This window comes from Cuculus canorus, chromosome 3, assembly GCF_017976375.1.
Source record: "Cuculus canorus isolate bCucCan1 chromosome 3, bCucCan1.pri, whole genome shotgun sequence".
Lineage (NCBI taxonomy): Eukaryota > Metazoa > Chordata > Aves > Cuculiformes > Cuculidae > Cuculus > Cuculus canorus.
Genome location: NC_071403.1, coordinates 6,716,661 through 6,742,850, shown reverse-complemented (window position 1 = coordinate 6,742,850; position 26,190 = coordinate 6,716,661). Strand labels below are relative to the sequence as shown.

Sequence of the window (26,190 nt, the reverse complement as noted above, 5' to 3'; positions counted from 1 at the left end):
CAGTCCAATTTTGTTTTTTCTGTTGTTTTCTCTTAAAGTAAATGCAGATGTAAGCAATGATGAGTAAAGATATCTGACTAAATCTTTATCTTAACAATATGAGTCATCAAGTATGATAATGAAAATTAACAACTTACACCAACCAGTTAGTTAGAAAAATTATTTGGAAATTACAGTGTCTGATGTTGACACATTTGTTGAGATTTTACTTCCTCTCACAAGAACTTCATCGTCAGCACTCTTGTGTTTGATAGTTACTAATGACATTGGGTTTAATCTGACAAATCTGTGTAAGCAATGATGCTTGCTTCTGTCCAGTTTTGTAATTCCATTTGATTATTTGTTTGTCTACAGCAATTCTTACAGAACCTGTGTCACCTATCTTGAAATGTTAGAGCACTGTTGTCTTGCAAATTGTTCTTTTATGCTGCCATATCTTTTAATTACTTGTATAATAGCCTGAGCTACTGCATTTAAGTATTTCCATGACAGAAGCTTAATTATATTAGGATTCATCATGCAATTGTTCCAGTTTTATTCACAATTAAATTATCAAGAAAAGAGGTGTAGCACAAAAATAAATTTTAAGAGAAATTTACACATGCATAATCACATATCTGCCTTACTAACTAACTAAATTTTGAGTTCAAAGAAAATTCAATCCATTAAGACATCCCTTTTAAAAATAAATAAAAGGACACAAGACACAGGAATTCAAGGTTGCCTTTTAAAGCCTGCAACCGAATCATTTCACAGTTCAATCCTTCCCCTTCTCTCTGTGATGTTGTAAATGTTGCATTGTGTGCTCACAATAACACAACTTCATGAAACTATGTCATAGCATTCCAAGCCATCATCTAACCCATAGTACTCAGCCTCATAGAGAGGAGCAATTCTTCATTTAGTTCCGGTGGAACTAAGCAGAAATGAAGCTTGTAGGTTACTTTGACGGTTATCTCTAAACTTGTGAGCTTTAGTACTTCAGACCTAATGAAAGAGGCTGCCTTAGCTTTTGGGTTTTCTTTTTCTTTTACATTCTTGGACAACAAACATTTAAATATGTGATTGATGCTATTTTGCACAGTTCCGAGTTTGTACATTTACATGTACGGCATGAGATTCATTTTAGAAAGAAAATACTGTCACATTTGAAAATGTTTGTTAGTCTGAATTCTCTTCAAAACTTAGGTACCATGTCTCAGCTTTGGTTTCCAAAATTCTTCTCAAACTTATTATGCAAGCATAATGCACAAAATATGGCAACCTTGCCCATGGCCTGCAATTTATAAGCCTGGCTCCTGAAAAGTCTTTTTATAACCACATGGATTAGAAAAAACCAAAGTGTCTGCAGCACAACACTACAGTAAATGGATTACTTGATTGTTTACCACATTGTGAAAGCAATACTGATGAAGGGAATGGGTTTCTTTCTTGAGCTACAATAGATTACAGGCTAAACAAACTGAAAAAAAAAGAAAGCTCCTTCAGGTGAAAGATGAATTAGGCACAAACCTGTCATACTGCTCACAAGGCTACAGACACACATATATACATTGGGTCACATTCTCAAAACCATTTTTCTATTGATTTTCAGTGAAGTATGAAATCAACTTTGAAAATGTAATTTGAGGGCCAAATCCAAAATAAGGTCTATCATGGAATTTTGGAAGATTATTAAATTAATAAAGATTATTAAATTAAAAGCAGAAAGGCTTAACACAGTGGCTGCCAACATATGGAGGCCTGAAAACTCCCTAGCAGACTGTGGCTTTCCCAGATAACAATTCTTCTGGCACCTACCTCTAGTTCCATCTTTTGTGTGCATAGAAACCTGTTCCACTCTGAGGAGATGAGACAGTAAGCAATGGGAAATTTGTACAGCCTTATTCTATAACCCACTGCATATCACATCGCTTACTGCTTAGAACACGTCCAAGAACGGAGAAACAGTGACTTAGTTATTTTCCAGAATAATAGAATTCAAATCCCCTCTCCCAGCTATGCCATTTTAGGCATCATTTTTCATTAACATCATTTTTCTCAATTGTTTCTAAAAGTCTAACTGGAATTTGGTTCCATTTAGAATCCCTGAGTCTAAAATGTAGTTATTGCTTTCCCTACTTTACAGCAGAGATGGTTTAACTGTGTTCAGCTTCAAGTTTCTTAATTAATCTCTTTTCTTTTTTGAAAATTATACGTGGCAATGTTACATCACAGCATGAACGTGACATTTCTCATAACTATGTAAGCTACGTATTAATTACAACTCTATATTTTAGTGTAGAGGTTGAGATTGAGAGGAAAAGAAGAACTGGTGGCTTTTAATGTGTAGGTTACTTATAAATGCATATAACCTCTATACCTTTTACATTTTTGTACAATACCAAATGAAGCAGTAGTAGACTTGTAATTTTCATGCAGTAACAGAACCTCTTGGGAATCCTGAGAAGTAAAACAACTTGGAAAGGAGATAAGTCTAAGAGTTGACAGTCTGTCTAAATGTTCACTTTGCTAGACGACACTTCAGTGCTTAAATGTCTGGAGCTATTTTTAATTAGGATGAAGTGTATCTGGCACGGTAAAAAAGATCGTTAGTTTCAAATACATAAAATAACAAAATAACTTCTGAAGCAGTAACAAGAAAAGTATAAAGAACATTTTGGTGTTTACTAAACGTCTGTGCTTGTTTTTAAAATTGAGAACTTTTTATATATGAAATACAGATTAACAGTGAAACAAATTTTAAAGGCATCAGTCCTTTGTAACTGGTGCATATTTGACAGTCAAATTGGGAAAAAGTGTTACTTTCAGCTATATGAAGTTGCATAACCTTTCAAGCAGAAAATGAAGATATTCAGAGGTTTGTTGAGAAAAAGATACTAATTAATGGCAGAGATAGGCTTTTGCTCATATACTTGAAAGAATTATAATTCTTTAGCAGATATGTACTAAACTGATGTATTTCTTAGAGCTGCTATTGTCTGTCAAATAACAAATAACTTCTCGGAGGACATGACCATGCTTTCTTTCCCCTGTGGCCAAGTATGCATTTAGTAATCTGCACTAATATGGGATGTCAGGCAAATTGTCAGAGCAGTGTCCAGGGAATGCTTACACAGTACTCATTAGCAGCGACAGCCGTTACTTTAATTCTTGGATTGATGCTTACGAATTTTGGTGGAAAAATGTCTACCACTGTTAAAAAAACCGCAAACATGTCTTTTGCTTCATTTGATGTAGGAGCCATTCCAAGGTACAAGATGGTTGGACTAAATGATCTAAAAGGTCTTTTCCAACCTGATGATTCTATGATTCTGTGTACTATTTTGAAATGGTAACACAGTCTGAAAATTATGAATAATAAAATGTTAAACAAAGCTTCTGTGATAATAGTGTGTTAATTATCATAACCCATAAATTCTTATATAGAGATGTTTTACAGTTTCTGGATTTGTCTAAGCGACCATCTGTTTGCTAGAACATGCATAAACTTTTTACCAATCTAAAATATTTGTTTCTCATTTTGTTTATTCTTTTTTCAACCTTGCTGTCTTTCAATACAGAATGAATAAGAGTTTTCCAGTTGCACAGCTTGGTAACCACTTCAATTTTGCAAATGTTTAGTAGCTCTTGTGTTTTCTTATAGTGCTATATTCTTTTGGTGTGGATGGAAGGGGAAAATGCAGTTATTAATAGAGAAAATGGATTAGTGTTACATTATGGTCACAAAGGTTGCATAGTGGTGGTAGTGATGGAGCTCCTTTATCTTATGAAAGCTTCTGGGTTGTGCTATTTGAAATGAACTAAAAAAAAAACTAATGAAATATTAATGTTTCCTAGGATTGAAACAGGAGAAATGAAAAAAAAAAAAAAACCCACAACCTCCCATAAAAATAGTGCAGGGAGAATGAGGCATTATTACTCGCTTCTATAGAAGATATGAAAGAGACTGTGCCTTTCTATTTCAAAGAAAAAAAAAAACAAACCAGAAAATTATTATCAAGCATACAGAATTAAAATTGTATGTTAGTAGTTTTTTGGCCAGTAATTTGTAATGCTATACTAAAACACAAATACTTCGGGTGTTACATACTGCTCAAAATATAGAAAGACATAGTCACTGAGGGCGTTGCAGAATGACACAGCTAAATATGATAATTAACAATAACGTTTACACATAAGCCAAAAAAGTGATAAACCTCAGTTTAAAGAATGGCATTAATATTACTTTTGCTAACAGTAACAATGCTTTTAATAAATTCCTTCAGTTCTTCTCAGAATGTTCCTCATTGGTCTGACCACATCTTACAGACAACAGAGCAAAATTATACCTTGAAAAGACATCAGCAGCCTGGTCCAGTGGGAGGTGTCCCTGCGCATGGCAGGGCAGTTGGAACTGGATGATCTTTAAGGTCCCTTCCAACTCAAACTATTCTATGATTCTATGATCAAATGTAAAGCTGAGATGGTTATGAATCAGTTTAAGAATGAAGCAGTTGTCTGATATGTAAGAGTACAGGAAAGTATATGTAGTTCATATTAGAAAAAAAGAATGATTTGCTATTGATGTTTCACATTTTTCAAGGATTATCCCTTGCAGTAAAGGAGATGATCATATGGATTTTTTAAAAAAATCCTTTGTCTGGATTCAAGAAGTTTTAGAGTTAGTTAAATTAAGGTAATGGAAGTGGTAGAGGAACTTCCTTGTAGATACACACCAATATCATTAATGCTGATTGTGTCGCTGGTTTTGCCACTTCTTATTCGGGATTTTGCTCAGAGTTGTGATAGATTCATAGAATCATAGAATAGTTTGGGTTGGAAGGGACCTTAAAGATCATCCCATTCCACCCCCCCTGCCATGGGCAGGGACACCTCCCACTGGCTCAGGCTGCCCAAAGCCCATCCAACCTGGCCTGGAACACCTCCAGGGATGGGGCAGCCACAGCTTCCCTGGGCAACCTGGGCCAGGGCTCTCATGGTGAAGAAATTCTTCCTTATCTCTAGTTTAAATCTGCCCCTCTCCAGTTTATACCCATCCCCCTCATTCTATCCCCACAAGCCTTTGTGAACAGCCCCTCTCCGGCTTTCTTGTAGCCCCTTTTAGGTACCGGAATGAGGGGATTGAGGCACTGACTCCTGAACTTGTATTAACAATAGACCCCTTATTGCAAAACCAGGCTGCTTTTATACAGCTCTGCTAAATTTCAAAAATAAAATAAAATATGGTGTTATCTGATTGGTTACAAACAACTGTCGCAGCGCTCAAACTTCAAAATCACCCATCAACAGGTAACTGATCACTCGCTGTTCCCGCGCAGTCCCAATTCTTTCTTTGGGCATCAGAAGGCCAAATTGTTTCTTTTGTTCTTCTGTTTACGGTACTTTCAGTAGGTACTTTCCCGGCAATGTGCCTGGAAGGTCGCTGTAAGGGTCTCCCCAGAGCCTTCTCTTCTCCAGGATGAACAACTCCCGCTTTCCCCTCCTGTCCTCCTACGGGAAGTGCTCCAGCTGCAGTGATAAGGCGTTTGAAAACAACATAGTTGGGCGGAGCAGCCAGAACTGATAAGAAACAGGGTGTGGTTCAGGAATTTAGAGACAGTAGCCTCCAGGGATGGAACCTTCTTTCCTTGGGAAGATAGAAATGTTTGCAGCAACTCAAGATATTGAATACGTGAACCCATTAGAAGATACCTGGCATCTTCCACTAATCCATAGTGTATGTAGAATTGTGTAGCATAGAATCACCAGGTTGGAAAGGACCCACTGGATCACTTGAGTCCAACCATTCCTTATCAGTCCCTAAACCATCGCTCTCAGCACCTCATCCACCCGTTCTTTAAATATCTCCAGGGAAGGCGACTCCACCCCTTCCCTGGGCAGTCTCTGCCAGTGCCCAATGACCATTTCCATGAAAAATTTGTTCCTGATGTCCAGTCTGCCCCTCCTGTGGTGGAGCTTGAGGCCATTCCCCCTTGTCCTGTCCCCTGTCCCTTGGGAGAAAAGACCAGCTCCCTCCTCTCCACAACCTCCTTTCAGGTAGTTGTAATCTAAGCGTATCTACTTTCTGGATGATTTCTTGCTTTAGGTCATACCGTATTGATTGTTCTGCTCAGTTTAACATTGCTTTTTTAATCTTTTTTAATATTTTTTAATTTTTTTTTTATAAGCGTAACATCCATACCCAAACTCAGGAGACTGAACATAGGTGATATATTTTACTTCAATTTACTTTGAGCGTATGCTAAAGAAGTTGTTGCTTGCCCCTGAAATGGGAACTTTAGGGCTACATAAAACTGCTATTTGATTCAGCCAGCTGGGTAAACACAGCATTTGCATACTGCAGGATATTAAGACTATAAAACAATGTTATTTATATTATGACGCTTATCCTATTGTGCAAAAGACATCAAAGTGCATAAAGAAATTTTGTTTTGATAACCAGAACATTAAATGAGAAAAGGAGTTGCTAGCTCTTTTGATTCATTAACTGGACCAAAAAAAAAATAAAAAATAAAAAAGAAGGGAGAAAAAAAAAAAAAGCTTGTGTTTGTTTCCTCTCAGGCCATATTTTACACTTAGAAAACTGGCAGGAATCCAACATAATCATGATGTTTCTCGGTGGGCATATTCTCATAAAAATAAAGAAACAAGTGCCTTCCTATATTAGCTGATGAATAAATAATATTGCCTCTGGTTGGAATGCTTGTGTAAAAATATTGTGCTTTTAATTATGGATGTTTAGTATCATCACCTTAAAGCTTTTATTTCATCATTCCTTTACAGCTTCTATTGCATCAACCTGCAACGATCCTGGGACACCACAGAACGGCACTAGATACGGAGACAGCAGAGAGCCTGGAGACACTACCACCTTTCAATGTGACCCTGGCTATCAACTTCAAGGACAGGCTAAAATTACATGCGTGCAACTGAATAACCGATTCTTCTGGCAACCTGACCCTCCTACATGCATAGGTAATAGGATGAAATGTTAGTCTTTGTTTAAGATTAATATAGATCAGATTTCTTGTTCAACTAGTGGACATATGACACCCCAGCTGGAGTGATGCTTTTTGCAGAACATAGTTATTTCATACTTATAGTTGCTGACTGCCTCCTTCTCAAGACTAACACTAGTTTTGGACATAATTTTCTCATTCCATTCCATTCCACTCCACTCCATTCCGTTCCACTCCATTCTGGAGGCTTCATACAATTTTAAAATTGGCCAAGTAAAAAATAATTAAATGGAAGAGATGATTTGGTTAAAAAGTATTCTTCATTGGAATAGTCTCATTAAAAAGCTCTTCTATGTAATAATTTAGTTACGTAAACTGCAGTCCTGTATTTATTCTGAAAATTTTCTGAATTCTCTTATACATTAAATATCCATCCTATGCAATCCTTAGGAAGTTAAAGATATCTTTTTTTCTGTAGCAGGATGCTCGTTGGGAAGAGTAGATGCAGAGAACGGGGTCCAAATGACAACACTGTTGAAAGAAATTACATAATTCTGTACGTTATATATATACACATCTCCTTAACACTGGGAGAGTGTGGAAGATCTTTCTTTGAAACAAGTTTTCACTCTTGGTCCCATAGTCCTATAGGGCATAAAATTTTCTCTGTGGTTCTTGTCACCAGACAAATAACTACAAGTTTAGAAGTCTTGCTGAAATGTATAAAATTTTAAGGTCAACAGTGTAGCTCTTCTAAGACCGGAGTTAATCAACATCTGTGAAAATTATCTGCTAGGTACAGTAATTTTTAAAAATCTTTGTAATTTTGGGGGGTTTTGGCCTATAATTAAATGAAGAGGGTTTTTTTAACGACTCTAAAAACCAGATACAATATGTTTTAATTGCACTGGAATAAGCATAATGCTTTTTCTTTCTAAAAGGCATTGTAGAGAGAGGCTTTTTCCAACACAGTAAATTTCAAAACAACTGCAGTCACTCTGTTTCCCTGCAGTGTTTAGAGACATCTCAACAATACTGGGGAGGACTCAGGATAATGCAGGGTAGTGTCTCTGGCTCCATATCATTTGGAAGCATATTTCGAGCAGCGTATAATCTGAACATTACATCTGGATGCATTGTGTGCAATGTAGTAATAGCAACATGAAAGTGTTTACTGAACACAGTGTGGTTGTTCACAAATTACGAATATTTAAATAAAAATAAGAGATTTTAGGTGTACAAGGCTGTAGAACTGTTGTTGACTTCAGTGGTATACAAAATAGAGAAGGAAAGAAAGAAGGAAAGAAAGACAGAGTACCTTTGGTGCGAAACATATATGCGTATTCTTCCATATACTCAAAATGACCTTGAAGGGGAAAGGAGTGTAAAGTAGTTCTTATGGTAGACATGTTAGAAACTGAGTTCTGTAAAGTCATTTTAAAAATGACTATAAAGTCTATATTTCTATATGCTGACTTATAAATGAAAAATGCTTTACATTTAATAACTATACTGCTCAGTACTGAATATTGTTCAACTCCTATTTCTGATTGTTTAATGTTTTCTGCTTTATTTGTACTTTAGATCTTTGGTGAAACAATTCCTGGAACTGTTATTTGTGAAAAAAACCTAAATATGAAAAAAGAAAAAATTAATCCACAAACCTCACAATCTGCATTAAAAAAAATAGTACAACACCAAGGCTATAAACACAAATGCCGCCAGATACATAAATATGCTCAAAGTTTAAATAAATAAACACATAACTAATTAAAGGGAGGGGAAATTTATTTTTTTTTTCATAAATACTATGAGGTGAATGTCTTCATTGATGTTTTCATTTGAATTAGGAGCATTGTTTCCAAGAAAATTTTCTTGCTCATACTTTAGTTCACAGTCTTGTTTTTTCTTCGAGCTTTTGGATGAACCTAAACTGCCAGATATGTTCTATGAGTTCATCTAATGTACTCCAATCACTAGGGAGCACTCAGTCCACTGGACTAGACTAGAAATAGCCTGAAAAAAATCCATCTCTAAAATGTTTAATGCAGATTCCAAATCCTTATTGTCACGTGTTCGCACTTCAAATACGCTCCTATCACTTTGCGAGAGCTGGTAATGTAGATGCAGCCTGTATTGACTACTGTACATTTTAGTTAGATTTCTAGTTGATTATCGTCTTTGGAAGCCAGATTCTTTATCTGTTTAAAAGTAACATTCTGTTTATGGTAGTGAAATGAATGTATTTGATTTTTTAATTGAGGCAACTATCAAACCATTTTGTGTTACATCTATGGTCAAAGGAAACTGCATCCTGAATCCTGTAGTTCCTCTAACCAAAAAATACTTCATCTCATGGAGTTAACTAATATCAAGGATATATAGGAATTCTATTCATATTTTTATTCTTTTAGAAAGAGCTTTTATTCTGGTTCTTTGTATTTTTCTTCTTTTAAGAAAATACAAAAATGTTTGTTAGTCGGAAGTGGGAAAGCTCTGGGGTTTTTAATTATTATTTCTAAATGTAAAAGTCAATTTACTACTATTTAGCCGCCAATATGTGCTTGGGAATTTAACATGTTAATGTATTCCTATTTCTTTTTGTTTTGTGACAGCTGCATGTGGAGGAAACCTGACAGGCCCAGCAGGGGTTATTTTATCACCTAACTATCCACAGCCTTATCCTCCTGGGAAAGAATGTGACTGGAGAATAAAAGTAAACCCTGACTTTGTCATTGCCTTAATATTCAAAAGGTACCATTTCTAGATGAATGCCTCTGTTTAAAAGGATTTTTAAATGTCACATCTAAAAGTGGCATCATTTATCACTTCTTAAAGCTTCTGATTCTATTCTCTGGATAAGTCCTGGAGCATGTATATAATGTTATATCGTTGCTCCCAAATAACTTAAAAGAAAATAATGCAGTTACATGGGACTTTTGTTATTGAATATATTCCTGAGCAACAAAACTTTCCATGACCTATGAAATAGAAATCCTAGAAAAAACAATGTCAATTTGTAGAAATGTTTGATTTACATTATTCTACCTTGCAGGAGAGACTTGAACTGTAGTGGAAATTCTATCTGTAACTGAGTTCTGAAAGTCTTTTACAAATACAGGCTAAATACACATAGATCAGAGAAAAAAAAACAAACCTAAAACCAGTCTGCTTAGTCAAGTTATAAAAGACATCTAGATATTTTTTTTTCCTATTTTAAAAAAAAAAAAGTTTTATTTACTCAGTGTTCCAGCATCAAGCTGTATTTGTTGCAGGAACTTTTAACACAAATTGAAGTTCAGGAATATAGTCACATTCATGTGTCTAATTTATAATTTCTTTTTTAATTAGACCTATATAATAATTATTCTTGCAATATCTATTGATGCAAATGCATTCTTTTTTTATCCTCTGTCCTAAGTGTTATTTTTAAACCAAGAATGGTAACATTGCTGTTGACTTCAGTGGTACAGTGATCAGTCCTGATTCATTTAGGAAGTGATGATGGCATGTTCAAAATTTTGTTGTGCAATTGCATGCTTTTTTTGAAAAACAAAACCAAAAGCCCCAAATCCCACACCAAAATTGCAACAAAAAATCCTTTTTCTGTCATTGACTGATCACAATGTCCTCAGGTGGCCAAGAAGGCCAACAGTATCTTGGCCAGCAGGACCAAGGGAGTGATTCTGCCCCTGTGCTCTGCACCGGTGAGGCTGCACCTTGAATCCTGTGCTCAGTTTTAGGCCCGTCACTATAAGAAAGACATTGAGGTCGTGGAGTGCATCCAGAGAAGAGCAACAAAACTGGTGAAAGGGATGGAGAACAAGTCTTCTGAGGAGCGGCTGAGCCCTCTTTGCTGCCAGGGCACTGCTGATTCCTATTGAGTCTGCTGTCAACCAGTGTCCTCAAATTCATTTTATGCAGGGCTCTTCTCTGTTGATTTACACTTGTGCCTGGCATTACTCCATCCTAGATACAGAGTCTGGCATTTCAGCTTGTTAAATTTCATCCCACTAATGAATGCCAAATTCTCCAATCTATGTGGATCCTTCTGCAAGGCCTCTTGTCCCTCAAGAGAGTCAACTGCATCTCCCAGTTTGGTATCCTCAACGAGCTTACTAATGGTGCATTCAACTCCTGCATCCAGAGCATTGATAAATGTATTGAATAGAACTGACCCTAAAAGTGAGCCCTCAGGAGCACTGCTGGTGATTGGTCACCAGCCAGATGTAGTCCCATTAACTAGAAGAACATTTTCAGCCCTACCTTTCAGCCAACTCTCTACCCAACGCACATCCCACAGTTTGACATTTCCAGAAATAGGTAGTGAGGGACAGCATCAAAAGTCTTACTAAAAACCAGAAAAACAACATCCACCACCTTCCCTTCATCTCCTAGACATGTGACCTTGTCGTAGAAGCATATTGAATTAGTTAAACAAGACTTTCTTTTTGTGAGTCCATGGTGACTGGGTTGACAGTTGCAATTCTTTAAATGCTTTTTAATAGCACCCAGTATAATCTTCTCTATAAGTTTTCCAGGAAATGAGGTTAGATTAATACATCTGTAGTTTTCTAGGTGTTCCCTCACACCCTTCTTGAAAAATGGAATAACATTTACTACCTTCCAGTCAACGAGGACCTTCCCAGACTCTCTCTCTCTCTCTCTCTCTCTCTATATATATATATATATAAAACATAATATATCATCAAATATGGCATAGCATAAATGGTTTAGTGAGAATAAGAATGAAAATTCACTTTAATTTATCATAATTCTCTGACATAATTTGCATATAAGCAAAGCCAAGTTCCGGAGTAGTGGTCCTTCCATATGAAACCACCTTGTTTCTAAAACGGTGAATATATGTTTGTAATGGGTGAATCTAATATCATCCAATTTAGCCAACTGATAGCTGGACTTCTAATTTAAGCTAGTTGTCCAGATCATTCCTGTGGGCACTGCTAAGGGGCAGCCTTTCTGCAGGAGGAGATTCATTCCATCGTGAGAAGGGTATTTAAGATAGGTAGGACATTATGCTTCCTTCTTATTGACTATAAATAGAACCTGGATGATGTGATAGCCTGATAGTAGATCTTTTTGAAAGCTGGAGGTGTTCAAATCAATGCTAAAGATAACTCCATCGAAAGTTAGTAAATATTCACTGTGAATCCTATTTTAAAAGGCTTTTATTTCTAGAGAAGAAAATATGTTAGGCAGAAGATTGGCAGCCACAGTAACAGTAATGTTTAACTCATGAAAAAGAAATGAAGTGTTAATTCTCTTTTTCCTTTATTTTCAGTTTCAATATGGAACCCAGTTATGATTTTCTACATATTTATGAAGGAGAAGATTCCAATAGTCCTCTAATTGGCAGTTTTCAAGGCTCACAGGCTCCGGAAAGAATAGAGAGCAGTGGTAATAGTCTGTTTCTGGCTTTCCGCAGTGATGCTTCTGTTGGAATGTCAGGATTTGCCATTGACTATAAAGGTACTGTTCTCACCATAATCTATAGAAACATAAAGAGAAAGAAATGTTATTCATTTTTTTTATTGAGACCCAAATCTGCTTACCTCTAGATGTCCTCATACTGAATGGCCAATTACCTCTTTGTGTTGATGTAGGGTTTAAAAACTGTTTTCTGTAAATATGTGGAGGAACACAGAAATCCCTTTCCATGAAATCTCTTTCACATTACTCATGCACATTTTCATCTTCCAGAAATAAAAGTAGAACTAGAAGATGTTCATCAAAAGTAGCTTTTGGAAACGAGCTGTAGAAACATTGAATTGCTTTACCCAGTCGGAATTCACGACTGCTGCTGTTTCCTTACTGATACATACTGCTATATTTTCCTTTCCACTTTGATGTTGAATCCACATGTGAAGTTTTGGATTACTGCTGCTGGATAGTATTTATATTTGTAGGGGGGACACCTACTACTAGCCAGAGAATGGCTTACACTGACTTTTTATTAAAGACACACTCACTTTCAGTGTTAGTTTCTTTTCTTCTGTGGACCAAGATGTTGTCTCTGGCTTGATTGTCACCTCCGCTGAGATTTATCAAACCGGTTTTCATCAGCAGAGATGGTGTCTCATCTTGTTATTCTTGGCAATGGAAGCAAACCACATTAATATACATATCAGAAATGATGGAACAAATATATCTAAAGAATGTAGAAATAACACATCAATAAAAGAGACTTTAAAAACAGCTACCAAATATTTTTTTTTATATTTAGTCTTCATCTTTCATTCAGAATAATGCCTTATTCTTCATGTTGGCAAGACTTTTCCTTCCAACATGATTGTCGTACTGCCACAGATGAACTTTTAGTCTGTTTTTTCCTACCTAGACCTGGAACAAAATATAAACAAAATGGCAATACATTTGTTCCAGGAAGTCTTGTTGGCCTGCAAGGAAAGAAAATAAGTTGAGAGGAAGGAAATAAAGAGAGAAAGATGTCTGTTGTAAATATGCACACATATTTTCATTGTGTGTGTAGATTCTGTTCTCAGCATAGTCTGGTATGTGTTCCTCTATGCAACTGAATGTTAAACTGAATGTTAAATGAAATAATAAGAAAGTATAAAATAAAACATACACGAGCAGACCAGTGTATTTTAATAAGTTATTATATTCGAAAGGCAGTGCATTTTTGCTTAATAATTCAATATTTTATTATGTACAATATCAATATTTTATATAAAATTAATTACATTTTAAAATATGGACATCTAGTTTTGCTTTCTGATAATATTCCTTGAGTATTTCATTAAAATGCATGTTTTATTAACATTTAATAAGGAAAGGAGGCATGCTGTAACCCTTGACTATTAGTTTGTCTCTGGAATTTTTAATAAAAATTCTTTGCTTCCTACAATGAACTTTATTTATATTAAGTGAATCTTTCCCTCCTAAAGAGTTCACACATTTAGGAAAATATTATTTATTGAAGTAATATTACACAATATTTTCATAGATTTAAAAGGTGCTGAGTTGTGTTTCAGCCTTTTTTAGGAAAAAAATATTGCATATTTATCAACAGTCCAGTAATACAAATATGTTGTTTTCATTTATTTAGTGATAAAGAATGTTTTGTCTCTAAATCCTTCCTATTTGAAGATCATCTCAATCATATTCCTGAAAGTAATTTCTAATATGGATTATTTCTCCTGTTCCTTTATTTTTATTTTAACTTGCCAAAGAAGATGTATCAAAACCTAGAGTTGTTAACATTAGTTTCTGTATCCACTTTGACTTAAAGATTTTGTACCTAATAGCTCATGCCAGAAAATAAAAGTTGTTTTTATTTTGTCAGCCTTCAAGCTCCAGTTATTTGTAGGTATTCTTAAATATCAAGAATGAAAATGAATACATTTTAAATGTTTAACTTATTCCATAGTATGGCAGCTTTCCAAGCAGAAGTTACTGAGTACAGAGGAAGATACCTGGTTAAAAAAAATAATAGTACGATGTGGTGAATTCTAGAAATGGTAGTTTTTATTCCACACTACTAAACTTCATTGAAGTCAATCAACTTTTAAAGAGTTTTACTAACAAGAGGTATGAAGAAAATCCTGTTGATCAGATCCTCTCAATATAATTTCCTTCGCCACGTACAACATCCAACGCAAAGATCCATGGTCTTCTAGTAAACATGCAGAAACAAGAAAAATAATTTAATAAAATGTCAAAAAATGTGAACTGACGGGGAGGAATAAACAGTGATAATTATTAAATCTCATTTTATTTAATTTTATTTTAATTGACAGTGTATATAGAGTTACTTTAATTCATTTTAACAGAAAAGCCACGGGAAGCTTGTTTTGATCCTGGAAACATCATGAATGGGACAAGAATTGGAACAGACTTTAAGCTTGGTTCAACTATTACTTACCAGTGCGATTCTGGGTATAAGATTATCGATCCTTCAACTATAACGTGTGTAATTGGTGCAGATGGAAAACCAGCATGGGACAGAGCATTGCCGTCTTGTAATGGTACGTAGTGTTTTCTTTTCAATTCCCTCGTTCCCCTGGTGAATTCAGAGTTTCTCACTCCCCGCGGCTATTTGCACTATTTCTAAACATAAAGCTTGTATTAAAAAAACCCTCTGAAGTAAAAAAGTATAGTGATATGAGTTTTGGACTACAGCTTAGTCATTAGTGTATTGTTTTAACTATTATAAAATATCTTTAAATTCCAAAATCAGCAGATGTTATTTGGTTCATAATACTTGCAGTACAACATGTAAGGTTCCAGGTTTCCCCCTCATGTTAATTTTAGTGGAAGGTTTTGTGATATGTGTGGGAATTGATATAAAACAGACTAAACAATAATTATGACGTATTACTGGCTTATACATTGTTTATTTTCATTCCCTTTTAGTGTCTGTTGCCATTTTTTTCTGTTTCTTGGTCTGCAAGTAGGGACAGTTCTTTCAACCAAATGGATTTTCAGTATATGACTGATTTATAATAATAGGCATTTATCTGTGCTTAATATAGTCTCAAGATACATTGTTTTCACGTATTACTTTCCGAGTGACAGTAATTTATAATTTCACTTTAAAAAGATGTAGCAACTTGGTCTATGCAAAAACTACCTGAATCACGCTCAGAACAAGCACTGGGGACTGGAAATAGGTTAAGCCATTAGACTTAAGTAATTAGACTATTTCCAGGCATTATTTTGTTTCAGAACTTAGAAGTGTACAATCATAGAATGGTTTGAGCTCGAAGGGACCTTAAAGATCATCTTAATTCCAACACTCCTGCCATGGGCAGAGACTTAGCACTGCCTAAAATTTCTTAGTCACAGTGTAGGAATAAACATGGGACAGAGGCTGTTCCTGGTAGGCTGCCCACTTAGGTTTCTGAAAATGAGAGTAGTAGTACTAGAACAGGTATTTGCTGTGGCCAGTCAAGATGTTTCAGTGTCCAGTGGAGCCATAGCCTAAATCTATGTTTATATTCCCAAAGAAGAAAGTCATGGAAAGCCGAAGCAGTGTAGGTTGCTGATTATCTGTAGTGCTTAATTGCTACTTCATCACTTCAGCTACGAAACTCCACTCTGCTAGACTTCACTGTAAGCCTCACATTATTTCAGGCCCTTTGGATCACCATATCTGCTCTGATGCACGCGTAAAGTAATAATCATAGAATCACAGAATCATTTACGTTGGAAAAGACCTTTAAGATCTTCAACTCTTAACCTTTCTTGGACTGGAGAGCCCAGGACTGGAAGCAGCCCTCCAGATGTAGCCTCACTAGTGAGGAGAAGATGGGAAGGACCACCTCCCTTGATGTTTTGGCAAATGATCTTCCTAACACCTAGCTCAAGAGGCTGATGGCCACCTTTGGTGTAAGGGCACTTGCTGGCACGTGTTCAGCTTGTCAAACAACAACAACAGGAAAGAGGAATTAGGATGGATGGTGTTTTGTTTGTTTGTTTTTTCTTAGAGGTTGTTTGTTCAGTAAATTTGTGGCTTTTAAAGTGTTTTAAAGACAAACAGTGCTTTTTTTCCTTCCGTATGGTGAATGCTTAGATCACATAGAACAGCAGATTGAATTGTTTTACTTATAAAGAATGCAGAATGCAGCTTTTGCTGTGACATTGCAATGACTTGAACAATTATATCTTGTATTGCTTAAGAAGTTGTTATAAAACAGCGAGTGATGTAGAAAAAGAAAAATTACCTGTGATTCACCTAGCAAAACAGTATACTTCTCATCGTATTTTTTGAACTATTTGTGTCCTTGATGCAAAATTCAAATTTAAGTATAAATATTTATTTTCGTATCTTTTTGAAGTAGAATGTAAAGCTACATATATACACATATATGGATATGAAGTGTATGTAGATGTTTTTATCTATATCTTCTATTTTTACATTCAGAAATAAAAGTCTAGAACAGACAGACAAGATGTCTTATAAAAATACCTGTATTTTAACAAAACAGACATCGATATCTCACATGAAATTAATTTTGAGGGTCATGCAATAGATGATTAAAATATAAAATTTTACAGGAAGTTGTTTGTTTGACATAAATCATTATAGTATTTTATTCACAATAACTAATACACGTAACTTTCTTTTGATTTGTTAAAATTGTTTTGTATTTATAGCAACACAAATGCTGAAACAAGGGATAGAGGATAAATTAGTTAGCCATAGCTCTGAGACATCGTTTTAATTTTCTGCCTCAGTAATTATAATTCTTATTCCAAGGTGAAAGTTAATACAGTATTGAGATTCTCGTGATATCTATTCTAAATAATGCTGAGTGCCTAAAGAAGCAGAAATTAATAACTGAAAGATTTAGTATCTTGACACTGTTAAATCTCAGTAAAACTAAAATAGAATATATGCTTCTGAAAGTATTTTAACTCTATCTACTAGTACGGTTTACTGTATTCTAATATGGAACACACACTCTTAGGAATTCAGTTAAGATGTGGATGGTTTTTAAAATATCATTTAAATGGCTTCTACATTTGTGTCTCTACTATGGAGTAAACCATACTTGAAAAAAAATAAATATGTATAGCCTTTTGTAGAGTCTTAATTACTGGTTAGTGAAATAGACTTAATTTATGAGAAGGACAAATATCTCAAATTGTGGGTTATAACGGAACCACTGATCACTGAGGACTACCTGAGCTCTTTGGATCCCTGTAAGTTTTATTTTACCATAGTTCTGTAACGATGGCTGTGTCAGAAATCCAAAAGAGTAAAGAATTCTACATTTTGTCACAGGATATTGTTCTGAGTAAAACTGAGACACGAAGTTTAAAGTGAAATAATGATGTAAGCATAAAGTGTAAATGAAATCTATTATTTTACATTTAAATATAGATATCAAATACAGACCCAATATAGAACATATTGATACAGAAATTTAATGATACAAGTTTTACAGGAGACCAGAAGCAAAACCAAGATCGCCTTTGTTGTCATATAAAGCTCTTTTGTAATATACAGCTTGACTCAATCAAACTGAAAAAATGAAACAACAGTGCTCATGATGCAATTTTAGTACAATGTTATGAGTTTATGTTACTTTACTTATAGTTAATTACTCCTTTCTGAACTTCTTTAAAGTATTGTATGAAAAAAAATCACTAATTGTAAAGCATGGAATATGGAAAAGTACTTGAAATGAGTGCTTTACAGTAAGTCCTAAGACTCTGAAAATTATGAACTTAGTTCTTTAAGTAAATTATCCACATGACATTACTTTATTCAACTTTATTTCTTTGTGATGTCATTTTCATTGGTTTTTTTAAGGTAGTATTTTACAGTCAGACATGATTAAAACAAATTTCACATTTACCTTGTTAACAGTGGGAACTGCCAGTAGATACACCCTCAAACAATAATGGAAAGTCTCAGGCATATTTTTTTGGTTATTAATTTTCCAGTCCTGAATGAATTTATTAAAATATAACATTTGCAAATGTAGTTTTTTCTCACAAAATCAAACATTACTTATAGTCAAAACTGAGAGCTCTGTTTAGGATGTGTTTGACTGCCACAGGGCTACGCTAATAAATTTTGCAGCCTTAACCTGCAAGAGAACTTTTCTTGCATCTTTTTTGCCCTAAGCACTCACAGTCTTTCCTTACAGAGGGTACTTAACACATGTTACCATAGATATTATCAAAGATATTATCAAAACTGTACCTAAAAATAGGAAAACACATTTTAAAAAGGGATTTTTTTTTACAAATCCATAACTTTGTAATTGGTTTTAAATTATGCATGTGATATACTGCAATTCCAGTGAAATTTCTTTACTTGAGGATTTCGTCTGGTAATTAGAAGACAGACTTTGTGGCTTACTATCTGGTATCCTTAAGGCAAGAAGAAAAAAGATGTAGAAAAACTTTAAATTCATGGCATGAACTGGTTCCTCGTGATATTTGAGCTTCACCTCAGCCACACAATCCAATTCAGCCTACTGATTGATTAAACTCCTCATCTTCAATCTTACATTGAATTTTTGAATAATTCATAAAAGCAGATAAGAAAAGACACAGATTTGTAGTACTAATTGCTGAAGTTAAACTTATTGAAATATTTCAAGTGCGATTTTAAAGCCCAGCTGCTGTCAGGGAGCAGAAGGAACAGGTCTGTCCTGCAAGGGCAGATGACCTGGAGCCAAGTTTGACTAAAGTCGTAGGGCACAACCCCATAGCACATGGGCAGCGGCAGCAGAGCTGGGGGCTGTTAACAGACCAATGAGCTTGTTGTCCATCTGGACTCCAAGTCCTTCTCTACAGAGCTACTCTACAGGCAGTTATTAAAATGTAGACTGCTATACGTAAGAATCCCAGAGTGAACTAATGTTCTATTCAACTAATGTCTACTATAGTAGACAACAATTGTTTAGATTATACAGTGGTATTTTCCTTGCTTAAACCCAAAAGTAATGTGACTATTATAGGCTTTTTTTATATAATTTAATACATTTATTTTTAAAATAATATAATTATTGGCTTCTTGGGTAAAGCAACAGTGTATAACAATCTTTTATTCTTGTAAATTCTATAGTTTTGAGTAGTGTGTGATGAAATCATTTGACCAAACAAACAACAACAAATGATCACTGAATATAAACAATATAATTTATAAGGCTTACATTTTAATGCAGATTTTGATAGAAATCCAAGCCTATCCTCTAGTTCTCAAAAGCTGAGAAGAGTAATACTTTGTTGTCATTGTACAGAAATGTGTTTATTCAGTATCCAACACAAGGAGACACATTACATTAAAAATAGGTGCTCCTTATGTTTGTTATTGCTCCAAAAGCACATATCCCTTCTCTGGATTTTCCTGAGAAATCCTCGAGACACAGACTTCCTGTGATGCGGCGCTTTCAGATATAATCAGTAAATCCAACAACCACTTAGTGTGTCACATTTATTGCCCATACATGAGATATATGCATTGATCATTTTTTTTTCTCATGATATGGGCAGAACTGTTACTTACTGAATGCCCGACCATTCTTAAAGGCTGGGACTCCACTGTCCTTACATATCCCTTCAAAATTCAGTATCTGTAAAGATTTTGTCTTACTCTTTCTCTTCTGTTTATATATATATGTATATGTATATGTATATGTATATGTATATGTATATGTATATGTATATGTATATGTATATGTATATATAATTTATATATAATATAAACCTATAAAAATAATATATAATTTAGATCTTCAGATTATTATATATTATATATTATATATTATATATTATATATAACATGAAGATTCATATCTATATGTATAATATATACATATGAAGATTTTTTTATATGCATGATCTATATATTCATAGAATCATAGATCATAGAATCACCAGGATGGAAAAAACCTTTTGATAAAGGTTCTTTTTATGATAAGCTAGGAAGTTATGAAGCGCAAGGCAGTTCAAACACACATTCAAAAAGCAGAATCCACAGTGTTTTGTGCAGCATAATGTTTAACTTATCTGTGTGTTCCTCTGAGACCAAAGATTACTGTGTTTTTCCATTTATTTATGCAGTTACATTTTTTTCTGAGCTTTTACTTCACATAGGTATATAGTTAGATATAGACATAAATTCACGTTGAAAAAACCCCATACCTAAATTCTGTTTACAGTTTCTTTCAATTAAAAAGTTTATACTTCTAGTCCAATATGAATATTTCTAGTCAAGTGGAATTTTCATGTATTCTGATTTTAAAGGAATTCTAGTAAAATCTATATCCCGAGAAAGAACTATGAGATATATCAGTACAGGAAAACCAAACAAAAGCAAAAACACTAAACCATCACTTTGTGATCTTTAGGTTTTCATTTGCAGACTAAATTAACACAAAGAACTGTAATTAATATAACACATTTCTTTCTGGTTTGTTTCCAGCACCATGTGGAGGACAGTATTCTGGATCAGAGGGAGTGGTTTTATCACCAAGTTATCCTCATAATTATACTGCTGGACAGACTTGCCATTATTCAATAACTGTTCCTAAAGAATTTGGTAAGAATTTCTTCTACTGATTTATCAGTCATTAATCATTGTTCTGCTGTTCAAATGTCCTGAGTGTTTTAGTGACCTTAGATTTCAATGTATTGCAAATTGCTTATAAAAAAATAAACATATTGTTGAAACAGAAATTGATTCTAGGATTTTGACCTTTTACTTCTCCCTAGAGTAATCAATTTACTCCAGCTAAGCTATCTGCGTCTGCTACCCAAGCATATCCTGAATACTTTCATCGATTACATCATTCATAATTATAACTTAATCAGTCATGCGAACTTCCTGCAAAGTAAAATCAGTGGTGAAAAAACAAGCATCATGTGTTCTTTTAACTTTGTGATTTTCATGTTTTAACAAGCACAAGATGAGTTGAATCACATTTAACAAGTACAGTGGAGGGAAAGTAAGCAATTTTATGTAAAAGTATCAGAAATGTTGGTGAAAAATCACAAAAATGATTATTTCAGTATGTCAAAATACTTGCACAAAATCTTTAAAACCTGTGCGATTGTAGGCAGGGCATGTTTTTCTGCAAAACAGGTTTCCCTAATTCAAGTCCAGGTAAATATCAATAAGGTGTAGTGTAGTACTTACCAACCAAAAAACTGAATGCACAGCAAATGAGTGTGTTTGGCACTTTCTAAATGCAATGAAACCTGTGAAAACTCAACAGTTTCATTCACCCAGGAATTTCAGGAGCTGCTCACAGAAACAGTTAGATATTTACAGGTTGAGAGCTTGGGAAAAGTTTATTATACCTCTTAATTATAGTTCTAATACTGAACCCATGATTACTAGTCTTTGATTGTGTTCACAATTTTTGTTCATAGCTTTGTAGTAAGAAAAAAAGAAATGTATTTGCACAGTAGGTACTTGCAACCACTATCGTGAAATAATTATGAAATAAAATATATTTTGATTAGTTCTTGTTCTATTTAAAAACCACAATATGTATCATATAAAAGTTATTCATCAATGTTTTAAAGGTGGGAGTAACTCAAATCCTTGAGATTTGTACTACAGGAAAGTTTAAAAGTATTCTCTATTCTTTATTATGGTTTTGACTTCTCTTTTTCCTATTAGAATTATACAGAGTACAAGAAAATAATTAATAGGATAAGAAAGTGACTGTAACTCATAGAAAGGATCCATCAAATCATTCAAAGCGATTAGATGTCGAAGACAGTATATACAATTAAATGCTTTTGGAGCTTTACAGAGAGACATATTTATCCAATTAGAGGCTCTATTACAGAATATTTTCCACAAAAATTTCCTATTGAGAATGTGCAAAGTATTTCTAGGCCCATATCAGTAGTTGTGAAGTTCTTTAAAGTAATTACGTTGTGTTTAATTTTTTGTTTTATTAGAATATTGGGTAATTGGATGTTATCACAGTGTAGAAAATTTTGATAAATAATACTCAAAATTTCATTTTTTTAAAATTATGCAACCTTTTTACCAGCCATCTAAACAAATAAATATTGCTATTCTTATTTGTGAGAAAGAAAAACTGACACAAGTAGACTCTACAGCGAATATTTACAGTACTTGACAAGAAGCTGACAAAATGATTTCTCCATACCGGATCTCATGATGGTCCTGACTTGAAGGGGGCCTGATGGAAAAGTTACTTGAATGTATTGTCTGTAGACACAATTTAAAAGCAATTCTTTTTCATTTGTGATATAAAATTGCTTTTAAAAAGGTACACTTTAGCAGTTCTAATAGGTTTATCTAACTCATAATAGTTTGCACTGACTTTGGAGCAGTGAAACCTAACTGTACGCTGGGCTACGTTCGCAAGGATTTAGCCTGCAAGTTGAGGGGAAATAGTTTTGCTCTTTATAGCCTTCATGAAGCAGCATCTGGGAACTCTGTCTAAAGTTTTTTTGCTTCCAAATGGGAAGACACAGAGTGGTAAAATAAAACAAACCCAACCAAGAGGAAGCAAGATGATTAGCAGGCTGAAGCACAGTACAAGGAAAGCTGAAGGAAGCTGAGCCTGGAGAGATGTGAAGACCCTTCCTTCCAGAAGTCTGCAGTAAGACAACAATGGCACTACGCAAAAGTTGTAACACAACAAATTCCAACTGGACGTAAGGAGAATATTCTTCACCATGGTAGCAATTAAGCATAGGTACATCAAAGAAAAAGACCTGAGCAACCTCAACAGAATTCAAAGTTAGCTTTTAAAATCAGGAGGTTGGACTACACAATATTTATTAAAAAAAAAAAAAAAAACAGTTTAAAAAATGAGAGTTTTACAAGTTGGAAAATACCATCTGTACAGAAACGGTGCTGCACTGAAGACCTGTGGTTTGTATACCGCATGTGGAATAGGTATAATTTTAAAACGGATTCGTCTCAGCACAATGGGTGACTACAGTGATGTTTAATGCTTCATATTTCTACTGCTATCTGATATTTAAAATCAGTGAACCATTTGATATTTCCTAATGAGACATGTTAATCACAATTTCTTTGTTAATACACATTACAATATATACAGCTGAAGTGCAAATTAAGTGTCTCAGTATATCAAAACTGATCGCATATTGATATTTTAGATATTTGATAAGTTTTTATATTCTTTTTGATAAAATATGTACTAATACAGAGTTAGTCAGTTTAAAACATCTTCCTCGTCAACTAATCATGTGTGATGATGGACATTCCCTAACAAGGTTGGTAAAAAACATTCAATTTTGGATATCCTATTGATATTATTAATATAATATAATATAATATAATATAATATAATATAATATATAACACATAACACATAATATATACTATTTATATATCCTTTTTATCCTACATATATTTTTATATCCTATTTCCTGATTTTCATAGGTACCTGTGCAATAAGAAATACAACTTATTTAGGTAGCGTGCTTTGGGTGGAAGAGTGATTTAACTATCTTTTTTTAAATTAAGAATAAATAAGGAAAGACACATCAGATTCTTACTTCTTATGTTTCATGCAGCTGTCATCATGGTAGACAGTAAATTAACTTGGAAAGGATTCGTGCAAGGATTTGCATTCATGTAAATATCTCATTAAATTTGCTTTTAAAGACTAGGTTCTTGTTTTATCTTCTCTTTTTGGTTTTTTTTTTTCTCCTCTCCAGTTGTGTTTGGACAATTTGCCTATTTTCAGACAGCTTTGAATGATGTGGCAGAATTATTTGATGGTGAAAACTCGCAGGCACGACTTCTTAGTTCACTGTCTGGATCCCACTCAGGTAAGTAATAAAGAAAAGAAGTACATATTTCTTACTGAGCTCAGTGTGTAAAAAATGAATCAGGACAATATTGTGAATATCATTTGGAACTATAATAATTAAATCATTGGAACAGGATGCCAATGGTAATGGAAGACCCTTGTAAATATTTGAATCAAGACATTCTGATCACTGGGATGAGTGCAGAAATCGATGATAATCTCAGATCTTTATGTAAGGGGGTAGACTGGGTGATATAAATATCTTCTCTGCCCCTAAACTCTGTGAATTACACATCTACATTTTCTGAACGCCTAATTTGAACACAAATTACTTGCGTTCACAGAATGCAATTAGCTGTATGCAAACATGCACTTAGACTAAAAGCAGGCCAGCTGTTGCATTCGGGTAACTATAACAAAACACTGACCCTGTGAAATCGTAATTAAACTTAATATGGATTTCAGCATGGCTAGAATTTCCAAGGTATGCATACATAATTACTATGTTCATCTCAAGTGGATATTATATAAAATATATTTCTGCAGCTGTAATGTGTTCTGTCATACACGTCCAGTATTTAGGAGAGTTTATATGTGAGTTTAAGATTTTTGCAACTCACGGCTTTTCATGGCTTCTTGGGTTTCATTTTGAATTATCGGATAAATACTTATGTTAAAAGGAAGTAACACTTTTATTTATAGAAAACATTGTATTATTTGAAAAATTCAGCTCATCATTTTCCTCTGGTGAATCCCAGCTATTTATGTCATAAAAATTTGATTAAAAATATGTTTAAATTTAAGATACAACTCATCTAATCAATTTTAGTGCATCAAACATGCAAACTTGAAATTAATGTCTGTTTTCACAGGAGGTATTTGAAAATAATTGAAGAGAGTTTAAACTTGTGATTTTTACTTGTTACTTGTGACATACTTGATTTACATTGGTTTAAGATAGGATCCTGTTACATGGAATCTCTAATTACAATATTATAAAACTAATCTAAGTGAAAGAATTACAAATCCTGTTTACCAAGTCATCTCAGATATTTTGAATTAATACATTATCATTGATTTCAGTAGAATTTCCCACAATATTCATCGATATACTTCAAAGAAAATAAAAACACTTGTCATAGGGAGTGGCATCCTTGCAGTGTAAAAGTACTCTAATTTTGTCTGTAACAATTTGTTACTGAACTTTTATCATGACTGTAGATAAGATATCTCAGGAAGGGAGATAAAATAACTTATTTATTCGCTTGTCCATATATAAAATTTGAAATACTATTAGGAAGTTAATAGTGTGATATAGTTCATGTGTGAATATAATTTTTTGAAGCAACTACATAAAATGATTTATAGATTGATTCCCTCTCAGTTATAGTTTTGAAATGGCAAACATCACATGAAGATCTCCCATATAATTTTTCAAATGCTTTTAATTGTTTAATGTGTTCTACAGGGCAGGATAAAGCTTTCAGTGACAGAAAAAAATTAACCAAAAATTCTTATAATGATTTTGGCCCCAAATAGCAGTAGCGTTCCCGAAACAAGTTGTTTATTGGAGCTCTCGTTCCAACAGCTGCAGTAAATGTCAGAATGTTAAGGTTGTTGAATTATGAAGTCTTTTTATTCTGACAGGCTTTCAAATCTCCAATGGTGAATTTAATCTTATACTCTGTTATTTACATTTTCTTTAACTATGGAGGAAAACAAAACTGTGTATTTTAACAGAATATTTGATTATGTATTGAAGAGTCACAACTGTCGTTTTAGTTTGCATATTTATTTTTTCTTTGTTTTTTGTAGGAGAAACATTGCCTTTGGCTACATCTAATCAAATTCTTCTGCGATTCAGTGCTAAGAGTGGGGCATCAGCCAGGGGATTCCACTTTGTTTACCAAGGTAAATATGTCTGCTTTTCATGGAAGACGCTGGTTCTGGTGTTA

The 26,190-nt window shown here is 34.1% G+C and overlaps 1 protein-coding gene across 1 annotated transcript in view; it reads left to right on the top strand.

The window, feature by feature from the left end:
• Positions 1-26,190, top strand: part of CSMD1 (CUB and Sushi multiple domains 1) — a 1,155,040-nt gene that overhangs the window by 950,350 nt on the left and 178,500 nt on the right. Inside the window, exons 27-33 of the mRNA XM_054063646.1 lie at positions 6,787-6,978; positions 9,578-9,716; positions 12,265-12,452; positions 14,774-14,968; positions 20,887-21,003; positions 24,141-24,254; positions 26,051-26,146. Of these exons, the coding sequence (XP_053919621.1) occupies positions 6,787-6,978; positions 9,578-9,716; positions 12,265-12,452; positions 14,774-14,968; positions 20,887-21,003; positions 24,141-24,254; positions 26,051-26,146 (1,041 nt within the window). The remainder of the gene's footprint in view (positions 1-6,786; positions 6,979-9,577; positions 9,717-12,264; positions 12,453-14,773; positions 14,969-20,886; positions 21,004-24,140; positions 24,255-26,050; positions 26,147-26,190) is intronic.